The 16,940-nt window shown below is 39.3% G+C and overlaps 1 protein-coding gene across 5 annotated transcripts in view; it reads right to left on the minus strand.

The window, feature by feature from the left end:
* CARM1 (coactivator associated arginine methyltransferase 1) overlaps positions 1-16,510 on the minus strand; it is a 77,943-nt gene extending 61,433 nt beyond the window's left edge. For 3 of the 5 annotated variants that reach the window (XM_032213739.1, XM_032213740.1, XM_032213738.1), the window contains exon 1: positions 16,299-16,510. In XM_032213739.1, the coding sequence (XP_032069630.1) occupies positions 16,299-16,449 (151 nt within the window). In that variant the 5' untranslated portion in view covers positions 16,450-16,510. Of the gene's footprint in view, positions 1-9,914; positions 9,971-16,298 lie in introns of all 5 variants that reach the window. The other 2 variants (XM_032213742.1, XM_032213741.1) reach the window with 1 other exon arrangement.
* Positions 16,511-16,940: the final 430 nt, after the last annotated feature.

Raw genomic sequence — 16,940 nt, forward strand, 5'->3', positions numbered from 1 at the left:
CTAGACCGAGTGAACAAAATGGCGGCCGCTGTGCGTTGCAGCCGCCACGCACCAAAACCGCCAGCCAATCAGGGAAGAGCACGCGAATCTGGCCAAAATGGCCACTGCAGTTGCCGGGCAGAAAGGAACACCGCCGGAGCCACAGAGACCGGCTCACGAGGCTGAGGACTACGGCGATCGGGAGATTAGGGGACCGGGAAGCCTCCCGCCCCTTCCCCTCACTCACCAGCGAAGGCTGGACAAGCAACTCACTTGTTCCGCACCGCTTGCAACCAGCGGGAATGGAGAACGGCTCGGAAACCTCTCAGCAGGTAATACTTCAGATGGAACTTGCTTGATGTAAATTGGTTGATTTAAAATAGTGAATTGGTCAATTTAAGATTGGGAAAACCAGTCTATCTGCACTTGGACCGGAGAACTTCCAAAACAGTCCTTACGGGCGGACTGAGTTTTTAAACTGATCGTAGGGAGGCAAAGGGAGGCGTGGTCAAGAAAAATATTACTCAGTCCAAGGGCAGAAAGGGTGTGAAAACCCATGCTTGGACCCTCCAAGCAGCGCACTGGATGTTTTGGATCTAGATGTTTTGATGGATCATCATTTAAGTATTACTAAGTGCAGTTCTAGACTGCATCAATAGAGGGATAATGTCAAGATTGTGGGAAGTGATAAAATGGCTCTATTCTAATTTTGGTCATCATGACACAAAAAAGAATCTGAGGCCCTACAAAGATTGCAGAGAAGACCTGCAAAGATGTCTGGAGGATAAATGAAGAAGTGGAAAAGCCAGTTCTAATATTTCACGTGCAAAAAGCGTGAGATAAATTTCTCCCCCCACCCCTGGACTGCCCATGAACCTCTGTCCACCAACTGGTTGCATCTGGGTTGTTTTGAGAATGATCGATCCGTCTCGGACATTCCCAGAGCTGATGATCTTGGGATGGGAGTGTCTCAGGCTTCCAGATGGCACACCTGCATTCCAGAGTTTCCATCCCAAATCACCATCACATTCTAATGCCTTCCCTCCCTCCTCCCATTGTTGTTGTCTAGTTACAAGCAAGCTGCGTAGCAAGCCAACCATGATATGCTGACCCTCCAGAAAGCAAATTAATCCTATAACGAGACAAAGACAAACATTATTCCTAGAGTAGTCTTTGCGCACAAACATCTTATCAAGGTCGATTTGGGTACTTGGCATGGAACCTCTGAGTTAGGCCTGGGGGCATAGACATTCCCTGCCACCCACTCTGCCTCCACTAAGGAAAATCCTTTAAACAAAACCAAATACTGCAACCTCCCCTTGTGGTACCGAGAGTCAAGGATTTCCTTAATCTCAAAATTCTTTACCCATATGGGGGATGATGGTGGTAGAGGGGGCTTAATGGCTAGCCTTAAAGAGGACATACAAAAGGGCTTCAACAAACTACAGTGAAACACTGGGTGAATTCACCTGAGATTTTTGGATAATTTTAATTCCATTGTCACCGAATTTAAAACCTACATAATGGGGAAAGGACCCAACTTCTTGCAGGGCTGCCTCAATTGCAGGAACTTCATGGACAGGCCATGATATTCCTTGGGAATCAGTGGTTCTGAGCTATCACTCTCATTTAGTGTATTGGCAATTTCAGCTTTCACTTTCTTTCTTTATAGCAGTTAGACTTATATACTGCTTCATAGGGCTTTCAGCCCTCTCTAAGCGGTTTACAGAGTCAGCATATTGCCCCCAACAACAATCCGGGTCCTCATTTCACCCACCTCGGAAGGATGGAAGGCTGAGTCAACCTTGAGCCGGTGAGATTAGAACCGCTGAACTGCAGATAACAGTCAGCTGAAGTGGCCTGCAGTACTGCACCCTAACCACTGAGCCACCTCGGCTCATTTCTTTCTTTTTTTTGTGTGTTCAAATGTTTTATTTTCATTTTTCATTTTCATTTCATACAGTCACATATATACTGTGCATGATTGGGGCCATATAACATTGGGCAACAAACACAGCCATCCTTGTATTCCCCAAAATACAAAACCAATATACCACTTCAACCCTCTATACACCCTTTCTTTCTCCCCCCTGCAACTTTCCTTTCTCCCCTCCAACATTCCCCTCTCCTACTTCCCCTCCCCCTTTAACACTCCTTTCTTCCCCTCCCTTCCATCTCACCCTTCTTCCAGTCCTCTCTCGCACCCTCTCTACCCCTCCCTCTTCTTTCCCTCTGCTCCTCGCTTCGGTGTCTTTCTACTATCTATCGATATATTCAGCTTCTTATTTTTATACTAAAATTAAACAGAGCAACAGTATACAAGTGCAATCATATTATTTTAAAATCTGGCACATACTATATTTCCCCCCTCCCCCCCTCCCCCCTATGACCCCACCTCCCTTCCCCCCTCCCGACTTCCCAGAGCCCGTACACGGTATAGCTTTTTATCAAATACAGTCTAAGGTGTATTAAAACCAAGAAAGTTAGGAAAAAAGAATAATAATTAAAAAAAAGGGAAAAAGAAAAAAGAAAGAGAAGAAAAAAAAGTCAGTAAAATCTCTGCGTTGAACTCAGCTTCTTACCATTACACAAATTTAAACAGTTTACATTGTTCCTAATCTTCACCAAATAGAAAGGAACCCTAATCTTAATTGATTGATTAGCTGCAAGATTTCCCCAAAAGTTATTTGTTAATTCAGCTTTTCCTGTTCTCTTCTCTAGCTAGGGGCCTTATCTCTTTATCTAAGTAACTATCTGTTTCCAAACCCTTAATTTTGTCCCCTTTGTGTCTCCTTCCTCTATAACACAATTTAGATACATTTCAGATTTTTCTTTTGGTATCCTCTTCCAACTCTTTTCGTTTTTACCCTTGTTTATGTCTCTCTCTCTCTCTCTCTCTATCTATCTATCTATCTATCTATCTATCTATCTCTATATCTCTATATCTATATATCTTTTTTTGTGTGTGTTCATCAGTACTCCTCTCATATATGCTTTACTTACATCTCCTACAAATTCCCTGAATATACCCTTATTCATATTCCGAACAAAGTATTCAGATAGCAATTTTTTTACAATCATTAATATACTTTCCATATCAAAATAAACTCCCATTCGATCGCCAAGACCTTCTTGCCTGCACTACCCTTCCCAATTCCGCCCAATCTGGGTTATAATCCAAGAGAACCCTCGCCGCAATCTTTGTCTTCTTCACCCTAAAAAATAAATCATTAGTGATTTATATAAAATTCAAAATTGTCCATCAAGTCTTTTTAGGTTTAATGCGATATGTCTTCCAAATGGATCTGCTTCAATTCACTCAGCCTTAATGTCTTTTAGTAAAATATTTTCTTTCTCTTTTATAAAGAGTTCAGACATAACTCCATAATCAATGGCCAATGATTATTGAGGTTGTTGCAATCTGCCTTGTTTTCCCATTCGTCTGGTAGTCGTACGGCTAGGTCCTTGTTCTCTGGTCCCTTGCCCTTCCGGAAGGAGGAAATGGTGCTTTCTATCTTGTAGTTGTGTGATTTGCTGTTTATCTTGTCCTTCTCGCAGTCTTTCTCCAGATCCAGATGATTCAAGGTGTCCCACCTTCAGGGTCTTATGATAGAAGTCTCGGGCTTCCCATACTTTCACTTTCTTAACCGCAGGCATGGGGCAGTTTCTTAGCACTTTTTCTAACCCTTGCCAGTTGGATACTTTCCTTCAAGTGTCTCTGTCCCAACTGATAGATGGGGTCAATTTTTTCCACCATGCCAGGCCCAGGAACATGGCCTCTTGTCATCCCCAGGGCCACAATAAATCAAATAGTCTCTCTGTGGGTCCCAGCTTTTATCTTCACAGGCTCGGTCAGGCAGGTTGCTGACATTTCACCTGTTATCAAACTGTCTAGCTGGGAAGATGCTATAAGCGCCCTTAGCCTCATTCCTACCTTTTCTACCACTTGGGGGCTGACAAGGCATCTGGTGCATCCTGAGTCCAACAAGGCTGTATGGGTCCACTTTATTCCTGAGGACACCAAAACCTCCACTCTAGCAGTCCAGGGGATGATGGTGCCACGTATCATTGGGTCGTCTTCTCCTTTGCTGCTGCTCTCGTAGAAGAACAGCAGAAGAGGAGTGATGAAGGCCACTGCCGCTTGCACTGGGGTTGCAGCTGTGCCTGCCAGTGCCACTGGCTGAAGTACAGGGGAAAAGGGAGTCACCAGGAGTATTGGGGTTTTCATGGGCCCTAGGCCAGGGTGGTAGTCACGGCTCCTGGTGTCACTGCTGCATGAATCTCCATTCCTCTAAACTTCTCTTTTAACTACTCCATGGAAGGCCTGAGGCTGGCAATCGGAATCTTCCAGTCAGCAGGGCTAGTCTTTGCTTTCCATCTACTGCCTCAGACCAAGGCTACTGCCTCAACTTCAGTAGGGAGAAGGTCTATGGCCTCCACTGTCTTGCCCATGATTGCCACCCAAAGGTTCTTTGGTCTCTGGTATGGGGGCTTCCCTCACTCGCTGCTTCACAGCTGGGCGTAGCTGCTCAGACTTCTCAGGCTTTGGCTTCAGGGGCCCCCCAGTGGCTTGCATCCTACTCTGACTTGAAACAGTACTGGTTCTTACCAAGCCAGGATCTCTCCCAGCTTCTTTTTCTTCTCCATGTCTTTGGCAGCAGCCCACATCTTGAGGTTGACCTCCTCATGGAGTCCAGGTAACTTATTAGTGTGAGAACTGGCTTAATGTCAACCGTCCCAATATGCTAGGCAGCAAAAGAAACTCCTTATACCTTTTTTTATTCCAAGAGTATACTTTACTGAAAAACATGTGGGTACAGACATCAAAAAGCCAGTTCTAGGTTTGCATTGTAAAAAGCATAAGATAAATCTCCTGCTCCCAGACCTCCCATTGTCTTTTGTCCACCAATCGTTTGCACCTGGATTGTTTTGAGAAAGTTCTGTCTGCCTCTGACTTCCCAGAGCTGATGACCTTGGGTTGGAACTGTCTCAAGCTTCCAGATGGCACACTTGCACTCCAGAATTTTCTTCCCAAACCACCATCACATTCTGATGCCTTCCCTCCCCTCTCCCGTTATTGTTGTCTGGTTGCAAGCAGGCTGCATAATTAGTCAACCATGACACTTCCAATGCAAAAAGGGCTATCACAGGGAATAGGGCATCAATTTATTTTCCATAGCACTTAAGGCAGAACAAGAAGCAATGGATCGAAGCTGGTTAAAAAGAGATCCAGCATGGATTTAAGGAGAAATTTACTGACAGTGAGAATATTTTACCTCCCAGTGTTGAGTGATCCATTGCTGGGGTTTTCAGGAAATGATTGGGCAACCAATTGTACAGGATGGTATAAGGACTCCTGCCTTGGGAAGGGGTTGGCCTAGCAGACCTTGAAGGTCCCTTCTAGCACTATGAATATATGAGAATAAATAACTAAATACACCCACACCCATAGACATTAAACTCAACTTTTTTAGCAAAATAAGCAGCTATTCAGCCAAATAAGGAAAGGTTTATAAAGCTTTGAAACAAGTAATCCATCATATTTTTTTTAAAAAAGAGGGCTATTAAAATAACAGGATAAAAATACTTGCCAGCCAAACTTTAATTACATAGCCTTAAATAGGCTGGGACTTTGAATCATTAAGATAATATTTCTGATCTTCCTTTACCAGCTTAAGAAAGGTAATTCAGAAAGGACTCTATCAGGTCCCTCACACCCTTGTGCACAGCTGTGGGAAATAGTTTCTGAATTTATTACGAAGCACACGACACAACAAGAGGATAAGCTGTAGGCAGTGTTTCTCAACCTTGGCGACTTTAAGTCCTGTGGACTTCAACTCCCAGAATTCCCCAACCAGCACAGCTCCTGGGGAATTCTGGGAGTTGAAGTCCACAGGACTTAAAGTTGCCAAGGTTGAGCAACACTGCTGTAGGGGATCTTTGGACCTTCCTTACATCCTACCTGTTTACCCTCATAAGCTTATTCTGACATGCTCCATCAAACACCAAGAAAATCCTGAATATAAACAAGGAAAATGATTACAGACAAGGTTGGGGAGGGCTTCAGGACTACAATGCTAAATTGTGATCAGAACCTCTTAAATAAGCATTGGTGTGTCTTCACCTTCAAAGAAATAGAAATTTAGTTTTGTATCTTTTCTTTTATTTTGAAAAGAGCGATGAAGTTAAAACTCCGGGTATTTTGCCTATGTTGCTTTGCTTGAGGTAAGCCAGATTTCAACCCACTGTAACTTTGAATTCCAGATCTCAGTTGACACAATTTAAAGCCCATTTCAGCCTTGTTAAGTAGAGTTATGGGGAAAAGTTCAACCACGATCTCTGCCATTTTGAATCCCAGTGTGAACAGTTTCACACTGTTCAGAACTCTAAATATTCTAATTTTGGGAATACAATGCTTTCATTTATTTCATATGTTAAATACAGAATAGTTTTACTGGAATTGTATTAATGCTACAGGAATGATACACATGCACACACTCAACTTGCAAACACTCATAATCCTACATTTACCTGCCAGCTCCCACTACACAAGTATGCAGAATACAAGCAAAAAAAAAAGTATGGTTTAAATTCCCTCAAGTAAACCACAACTTATTTCTTAGTAAGCTAGAACAATGTGGGTGAACAGTTATCACCACCAGATGGATTTATAACTGGCTGACAAACTGCACTCAATAAGTAGCCCTTAACGGTACTATTCTACATGGAGGGAAGTGAGCAATGGGATACCACATGGCTCCATCTTAGGCCCAGTACACTTCTATGTTTTCGTAAATGACTTAAATGAGGAAATAGCAGGGCAACTCATCACCTTTGTAGATGATACTAAGTTGGAAGGAATAGCCAACACCCTAGAAGACAAGCTCAGGATCCAAAAGGATCTTGACAGACTTGAATAATGGGTCCTATACAAAATGAAATTTAATATGGAGAAAAGCAAGGTTTTATGGCAGGAAAAGCAAAGATACAAGTACAAATTAGGTGAAATCTGGCTCAAAAACAGTAACTGTGAGAGGGATCTTGTATTTTTTGTACTATAAGATGCACCTTCCTCCCCACCAGAAAGTGGGTGGAAATGTCTGTGTGTGTTATAGAGTGAATATTGCGGTGTGGGGGAGGGAGGTTGGTGCAGTGGCTACCACTTTTCGCTACCACTAGGAAATGCTGGAGGCTTCGCTGCCAAGCAGCTGATCGGAAGTTGTATTGGCCTCCTGGAATACCACTGATCAGATGTTCTAGGTGGCGGGGATCACCGCCACAGCAAATGGCAGCAATTCCCACCGCCTGGAACAGCTGATCAGTGGTATTCCAGGAGGCTAATCCAACCACCGATCAACTGCCCAGCAGCGAAGGCTCCAGTGTTTCCCGGTGGCGGCGGTAGCAGCTCAGCTCAGTTGACCAGTGGTAGGCACAACGGAGCAGAGCCCTGACGAGCCACGTGCTGGAGCTGATCAGGCTGTTTGCTGTAAGGACATTAGCCAGATGAATACCGGATGGATGCTGGGAGGCAGATTTTTTTTTCTTGTTTTCCTCCTCTAAAGCTAATGTGCATCTTATTGTCCAGTGTGTCTTATAGTGTGAAAAATAAGATACTTAAATATAAGCCAGCAGTTTGCAGAAGAAGCCAAAAAAAGCTAATACAATCCTTGGTTGAATAAACAGAGGCATAGAATCAAAATCACGTGAAATATTAGACTGCTTTATAAAAATCTTAGTAAGACCACACCTGGAACACTGCCTCCAATTTTGGTCACCACATTACATAAAGGATATTAAGACTTTGGAAAAAGTGCAGAGAAGAGCAACTAAGATGATTAAGGGGCTGAAGACTAAAATATATGAAAAATCGTTGCAGGTATTGGATATGGCTAGTCTAGCGAAAAGAAGGACTAGGGGTGAAATGATATCAGTGTTCCAGTATTTGAGAGGCTACCACAACAAAGACCAGGTCAACTTACTTACCAATGCAACAGAAGGCAAGATAAGAAAAAATGGATGGAAACTAATCAAGGAGAGAAGTAACCTGGAATTAAGGAGAAACTTTCTAATAGTGAGAACAATGAAGCAATGGAACAGCTTGCCTTCAAAAGTTGTGGAGGATTTTAAGAAAAACCTCACTAGAGGTTTTTAAAATGACAACCATTTGTCTGAAGTGGTATAGGGTCTACTGCTTGAGAAGGGTTTGGACTAGAACAGGGATCTCCAACCTCTGGGCTTTGGCCCACCTGTGGGCTGTTAGGCGTTTGCAACCGGGCTGCGGAAATGGCAGGCACATGAGCGCACTTGCACAAGCAGTGGGCAAAAATGTGCATGAGTGCTCCATTTGCATTAGCTGAGCACACACTTGCAAGCTACTGACACAGAACCATCCTTTCTCCCCCCTACTGGTCTGCAAAGCTGTAATGTTTGCGGAACTCTGGACTAGAAGATCTCCAAGATTCCTTCCAGCTCTATTCTGATTCTGTTCAAAGTAATATAGTATTCTATTTGGCTTTTGTATAACACAAATACAAAAATTAATTCAATGAAAAGATATTGTGCAACTTTAACAGAAAAGCTACCAGACAGAGGTAACAACTCTGAAGTTCCACTATTCAAACATTCCTAATTTCCAGTCAGGCATCTTATGCAGGGCCCAAGGATGTAGACAGCAGGATTGAGAAGATCAAGAATTCCACCAAGCAATTTTCCTGCTCAGAGAGAACTGCCAATTCAATGGAAGGGCAGAGACAAGACTTATGAGCTCAGCAGGAATCCTTTTATTGCAGAGTATTAATACAATGAAGCTTTGTTTCTGGAAAGCATAAGCGACCAAGGCAGGACATGAACAATGGCTCAGACTTAATTTGATTAGAAAAGCAAGGGTTAGCTCAAGACCAGGAGGAGAGTGGGGGGAAAGCTCAAAACCATTTGACTGGCATGTAAAAAACACAATTCAGATCCTAGAAAAGAGAGCCCTGCCTTTTCAAGATACTGCCTTGGAAGATATTCAATGCAAATGTCTCCCATGCACATTAATTAGGCTGTCAAGCTGGGCCTCTCTCAGTTCTTTGTGAGTAATAAAGGGGATAGCAGATGTGCCCTAGGGCTTCCATACACACATCACAAAAGGGCTAAATGCCTGGTAAAATCAAGGGATTCAAAAGGCTGCCACGGAACTGTCACATCAGAGCTGGATTTATGAGTTGAAGAGATGCTTTCCCCACCACACCACTCTTTTTAATATGCTTTTGTTTAAAATGCACACCATTTTGGACCTGCAGTTAAAGTTTACACAAATACTCAGTGGTTATGCTATAAAAGAGTTGGCCTTCAACAGTTTGATTTTGCAACACAGAGCTTGGGATTTAACAAAAAAACATGTGGGCAATAAAAGCAATAATATGAGGTACAGATCAATTGACAGTTTCATGGATATTGGTCAGTTTCATGACAGACTAACTTTTTAATTGCATCAAGATGCCTACTTATATTTGTCAGAGCAGCAGATATAACTCCTTGCTCTTATGATGATTTTGATGAGTTTACGCATTTCTTTAAAATAATTATTATATGTTTGAACTCCCAAGCCTCTAAATAAATGTCAAAATCTGTTAAATCCTTCAATCATAAACATACTGTATATTTGCAAAAATATTATTATTGAAAGCTGATAATAGTATGGAACTGATGTTTTCCACCATACAGTGCCTTCCACTGATCATCTTGCTACTGTTAAAGTCTCAAATAGAAAGCTTTAAGCTGCCTTTCCATAATTGTGAAATGAGAAAATTTATTTTGGAAATTACAACCCTACTGCAAAAGTGTTTGAGATATTTAGAAGCATGACAAGTTCTGACCAATTTTCAGATATTTTAAACTTATATAAGACAATTTTCATTTACAAATGTCAAGACTTCCATTTAGAGATTTACCTTTAAACAGGAGACATCAGCACATTATATATGCAGACTCAATTAGTCAAGGATTCCTAAGATAAAAAATTAAAGATATTTTACTCATTGTAATTAAGGAAGGTGATTATTCCAGCTAATTGGTATGGTACAGAAATGTGAAAATATGTAGCCCTCAATGCTCATTTTAGCTGACTGAAGTTAAATTCAACATACCTGAAATACAGCTCATCTCTATGTTGTGTATAAAAGTCTATCTGATATAAAATCTTTTCTGTTTCCTCAATATAAGTAGAACTGAAGTGGGCATTTAATCCCCATATTATGGTTAATTCCTCCCTCCCCAATACTTCAACTGCTAATCCAACCAGCTTAGGTAAATAAACATTTACCCAAGGTATATAACATCATTTTAACAAAGTTTTTAATGACAAAATGTTAATAATATTTTGTCATATTATATTCCACTTACATTTAAGAAGTCACATTGGTCTTTTGCTTTTTGTCTTTGCCTGATAGTTGCTTTATGGTAGTCACTGACTGAGATAAAGACTAGAAGATATAGCTTTCATTTTTAATAACTGTAAAAGCATGTCATCTCAAAGCAATTTCAGACTCCTGTTTATTAGGGGAGCCATTAAATCGTAACCATCAGCTGGCTATATACTAAGATCCTCTAGCAAATTCCAGATTACTGATTCTACTCCTAAAAGACACAGTATAATGGAGGCACCAGGATGCTAACTCTTAAAGAATACACTTGGATCCTCCAGAAGTATTGTCCACTATTTTGGCAAAGATGACCACTTTTTCAGCATACCTCAGTGGAGAACTATGAAACTGCAATTATTTCAGTACTTTGTATATTCTTTCTCCCAGAACAGATATGATCTAAATATAATTATAGAGACATTTTGAATTGTTTCCATTCAGTAAACTGCAATTATTACAAAAATTAATCACAATTTAACTAAGAGATGTCTAACATAAACAATTTTCTTAGCTTTAAGTATTATTAAACCAAATCCTCTACCAATGATTTCACTACACACAAAGATGGCTTTTAATAACATATATAGATATTATTTTTATATGTTCACATTTTTCTTTTCCTTGTGCAATAAAATTAATTACAATTCTGTGTTATTTTTCAAAGAAACAATGAGTAGACTGTCTTTTTAAAAAAGACTACCCTTTTTAATTGGTGAATAGTCTGCAGCAAAGTTAATCCTTCTCCCTTTTATTGTGTTTTACATTTGGAATTTCTGAGATTCAAACTCTCATACATGCAGAGAAGAAAAATAAAATACAGCGGCCGTTGATTTAGCAGACACCTATGTAGCAAACTTCAAATGCCATAGACAACATCCCTCCCAAAATAATGAACTTCATTCAAAAACTTATACTTTGGGGATATAACAGAAATAATGGACACATACACCCCCAAATTAATCAAGGATTTATTATAGCGCTGTTTCCAGATAGTATTCACTGATAAATTCAAATCTGCCGTTACAAATTTAATTGGTTTGGAATCTTTTTCTTAATATGATATGATGCCTCTAACCTGAATTGATATCCTTAAATGTTACTAAGAAGTAATTATTATTTTAAGGTGACTCATAGGAAACAGATTATTTTGAACTGAGAATATTTAAAGATAGACCTCAGATTATTGTTCATAAAAATATGAAAGACTGAAATATCTGGGTTCAAATTCAGTGTCTGAGATAAAATTAATAACATCAAAACGGTTTCCATGAAAAACTTATGTTATGTGTGATATTCCTCTCTATATTTCTGAAACATAGTTTCAAAAATCTAATGGACTACTCCAGAAGCTTATCTGAAGATATTATTCCTCTCATTTTTCACTTAGGTAGTTTGAATTTTCAGAAAAGAGTTTAATTGTTTAGATTTAAAAAAACATCCTTCTTAACAAACAGTGATTTGAAATTGGACTTTGGAGACTTTGAAATCAACACATTTAATAAATTGAAGGATGTTGGAGTCCAAAAGTGCAGTGGCTTCATTGAAACTGCAAAATGTAAGAATCTAGGAGTATGAAACTGGTCCTCCTAAATTAGCACAAATGGAGCTACACTGAGCGTTCTGATCATGCTATATTAACATTACCGAGATTCCAAACAGAAACAAATAATGATAATGCTTTCACTGAAATATTTGCATAGAGTTTGAGCATGTATTTAGCTTAATAAGATTCGATTCAATGATAAATTTGAGGAGTAGCTTTGGCAACAATCCCAGCCTAAAAAAAAAACAAAAAAACAACAACAGGGTTTTATTGAGAGAAGATACTGCATTTTGTTGCTCTGCACAGCTCTACTAATACACAAAATAATAAACGTAGAGTAATAATTTATAAAACTATGTTAGGATATCAAAATATTAAAAAATACAGGAAGGTATGAAAAATGAAGTTGAATATCTTGTACTAAACATCTATAAATACCTGGTATCTAAATATCACACTTTAAAATTAACAACTAACCAACATTACTGAATTAATTAATACCAATAGAAATCCTTGGACTTTTCATGTTTCTAAGAAGAAACAGATGGTTCAACTAATGGTTGGCAATTAAAAATGCTTGAAATGCAACACTGGTTCATAAAAAGAAGTTTGGTGTTGTAGCAGTTCTACTATGGAAAAAAGATCTTAGAATAGGATAGAGCTGGAAGGGACCTTGGAGGTCTTCTAGTCCAGCCCCTTGCTCAAGCAGGAGAACCTATACCATTTCAGATAAGTGACTGTCTAGTCTCTTCTTAAAAATATCCAGTGATGGAGCGCCCACAATTTCTGAAGGAAAGCTGTTCACTGGCTAATTGTCATCACTGTTAGGAGGTTTCTCCTTAATTCCAAGTTGCTTCTCTTTTTGGTTAGTTTCCAACCAGATATTTCATAGAATAATTCTGTTTGTTCAGATTTTTTGACTATTATAGATATTTCTGTTTTTTTGAATTATTCATCTTTTTCTACATTCAAATATGTATTTACTGCCGCAAGATCCAAATGTACAAGATTTAATTTCATACACCAATTTCAATATTTAATTTCCCATTTTTCCTATAGTAAATTAAAAACATTAATAATTTATTTAGCAATATATCAATATAAATGAACAGTACTTTCATTTAATGATTGAAAAATGCATACTTTTGTGTGGATGGTTCCCCCCCCCCTTGTTTCTTCTCCCATTTTAAAATATGTAATAAAAATATTTTTTAAAAATATACTTGGGTTTGGCAGTCAGGTCTCTCTAGAAAAAGAAAATTAATTACGAGTGGAAAACTTGCAAATTAAGCAGAACATAAAAGAAAAAATATATTCTTTAATTAAAGTTTCACCTACTTTAGAGTAAACCAGCCAAAATGTAGCACAATTTCCACAATGATTGATGTTGATAACAATAGTTAAATTCAATTTGGCAGTGTGAACAACTAAAAAAGAAGATTGGAAGGAAAAGTTCACATAACACTAAGAAAGACTGACTGGCAACTTTCAAATATGCATAATATTCTGCAGTTTACAGAATAATTATAATTAGGTCAGGAATAAAAAAAATCTGTAAGCCTCCAAGAATTATTGACTTACAACTCCTCACTGTCTAAGCTGCCTAAGATAGCTGGATATTGTAGCTAAGCAATACCTGGAGGGTCAGAGTTACTCTATCCTTGATTTCACTTACAATAACCTATAACAGCTGAACTCAAAATCTTCAGCTCTAGGGATGACTAATTGGGAATGGAATGTATAATGGTTCTGTTTCCACTGGACTGTCAAACTTTATTGTAAACTATGTCATTCTAGAAGTGGTTCAGTGGATCCCAAAGTGGTTCAGAATCAGACTATAGTGCTTCAGACTTTGTGCTCTAGAAAATACTTTATCTGCTTTCAAAATACGGGAAGAGGTTTGGAATGCTCCCAAGGGAAGGAGAACTTAGCTATTCTGCTCATAGTTAACCTATCTAGCATCCACTCTATAACAAAATGAATTTCTATAAGTGATCAACTTTAGCTCATTCTGAATTTCCTCATGGGAATTACAGTACTGTAGGTTTCTTCTAATAGTCTGAGTAGTCTCTCAAAGAAGTAATACCTGAACAAGTTCAGAGATTCTAACACATACAAAAACCCCATTCCCTTTGGACAGTTGCATGAAGATTTCAAAGTCTACCTAACATACAAAAAAAGCTTAGGACTTTTCAAAAGTCATCCATCTTATCTGCAATCTGGACTCCACAAATTATCTCAGCACAGGCATGCTTATTCCAACTACAAGGATCTACTTTACATGCTAGTTTAGTAATTTCATACTTTATCCCTTGTAAAATTGCCACTTACTTTATGACTTCAATTGTTTTCTCATTTGCTCCAAAAGCTGAAGGCAGTTAGTGAATAGACAATGCTGCTGTCTCACAACAGCACTGAATAGCCAATATGTAGGTTAATGTTTCCCCATCATATCCTCATAGCCATCATATTCCCAAGTCACCTAGATTGAAAAAGTGGCCTCCTTACTATCTCAGACCTATAAATTAGATATACTTTCTGCATTCATGTGAAGAAGTGCAAAAAAATTGCTTGCATACAAAGAGATTTCAACTGAATTACTGTACAACGTAAAAAGGTTGAATTTCTCTCATTCTAATACTCATGGTATTAGAAATCTCCACCTCTCATGGTATAATATCAAAAGATGTCAAACAATACAGAAATCAGTATACAAAGTAATTTGAACCCACCCAACATGTTCAAGTTATTATATCATTTTGACTGAATTACAGTAATTGAGTCACAGTGCAGAAGACCATAAACACTGTGGTATTCACATTTACATCCAGTATAGCCAATTTAACACTATGAACTGTCTAAACCATGGGTCACCAACCATTTGGACCTCAGGGACCACTAAATTCATAATTTGAAATCCGGCGGACCACTAATACAATTTTTTAAAAAAAGATAAATATTATTTAGTGCAATATAAAAATGCAAATAATTTTTCTGAGGATCACCAAAATTTTATTGCGGACCACCAGTGGTCCATGAACCACCAGTTTGTGACTGCTGGTCTAAACAACTGTCTTCACATTATCAAGCAAAACCCACAAATGTAAGTATACACATTAGTCTCTGTGAAACGAGTTGTTGATTCATCATACTGAACAGCAATTATTCATTCATTGCAAAATACCTGTTTGTAAAAGATACCAATGTTGAACTATAGGATGCACACTCAATGTAGCCATTTGATGCTCAATTATGTCAACATACAGATCCAAATCAGATCCCATTAAAAGGATAAAACTGTGATAATAATTATTACAAAAAGTGTAATACTTGACAAATGGTCTCAAGGATTAGAGGGAAAATACTAAAAAGTGGTTTATAATGAATGAGGACAAATATAATAATTCAAAATGGTTATTATGGAATTTATGAAAGTTTCAGGAGTTATTAAGGCTGTGTTCTTAAAAAGTTGTTTTATGCTCAGAACAAATAATTTAAGTCTTTTTACATGTATTTCTCCTGTACCTATAAATATGTTGTTCAAAAAAGAGCATTCAGAAAAACCCAACTGTTCAACATACAAGTTTGTAAGATTTTACTCTCAATTTGCCAACATAAACAGTTCTAAAATGCACAATCCCAATCCCATTTAAAGCCTAATCTATTTTTTTAATCACCCACAAACCTACTTTTCTTTAATTTACTTTTCCCTGTTGTGGTATCAATACCACAAGTGTATGGCTTAGTAGTCTTTAATTATTAACGGGACTTTTGGGAATACATGGGATGGCGATTAACTTTTGACAGGTTAGTTTAAAATACTTCAGATTAATCCTGGCGTTATATTATTGACAGTGTTTTAAATCCTGGAATTTTTCAGACCGGTGCAAAATTATTAGAAGTTTGGGGCAACAGTCACAGAGCATTTACTTGGCTGAAACATAAAAAGCCATGAGGTATTATCTTTTATTTGCCTGCAAACGAAAATAAACGGACTGTTCTCCAAGAGAAGCTATGGCCTGTTCCAAGGAGCTACAATGAAGTCTTCCAAGGAGCTACAATGAAGTAGTATAGATATGAATTACTCCTCGCACATGTTCAGAAACCTTTGGCCTTCAAACACAGGGGAGACAGACCGCTCTCCCTCGCAATCTCAAGCAGGAGGATGGCGAGAAAGCCGCTCCTAGAAGTAGTTAGCAGCCCGTCCGCATCCCCTCAACTGCTGTCCGTCCTACAACTCATTCATTCATTCTTTTCATTCATTCATTCATTCATTCATCCGACCCTCCTCCCTTTTCACGCGACTAGGCCCCCACCGGCCCGCTTGTCAGCGAACATGCACGCCAGCTCAGCCCCATTTCGCCACTCACGGCTATACAAAGCGAGGCAAGCGGCGTCAGGCCCGGTGCGAGCCTCGAGACGCAGCGCTTGCTGCTCTTGGTGCCTCTGGATTTCCCCGTTGGCATCGCCGATGGTGAGGAGCCGCACACCCGGAAAGACCGATACCACCGCCGCCGCCATCTTGGCATCCCAGGCCCGCTCCGCGGCGGCGGCGGCGGCTGTAGGTAAAACCCAAAGGCGACTGAGGAAGGCGTCAGAGAAGGAGCGGCCGGAAGCCGTGCCTTTTGAGCACCGCTAGACTGGACAAGGCAGAGAGCGGACGCTCCCTCTACTGGCCGGCGGGGATAAGGAAGGGTACGCGCTTCGGGCCAATCGGCGTGGGAAGGTCGGGCGCTACCGGTCGAAAGGATGGCAAGCTAAGGAATTCAGGTGATGGGACTAAGAAGGAAGACTAGTATTCAGTGCCCTTGAGAGAAAGGACAGAGTCCAATTAAACTGGCATAAGAAACTGGGCTGCAAATTCCCAGTTACAGATATTTCCTTGCAGAGTGGATAAAAATCGATGGTTTTTTAAATTTTTTTTTAAAAAAACTGATTTTTTAAAATTTAAATCGGATTTTTTTTATTTAAACAGGGTTTTTTATTTTTATCAAATTGATTTTAATAAAATG

The sequence above is a fragment of the Thamnophis elegans genome, chromosome 3 (genome assembly GCF_009769535.1).
Source record: "Thamnophis elegans isolate rThaEle1 chromosome 3, rThaEle1.pri, whole genome shotgun sequence".
Lineage (NCBI taxonomy): Eukaryota > Metazoa > Chordata > Lepidosauria > Squamata > Colubridae > Thamnophis > Thamnophis elegans.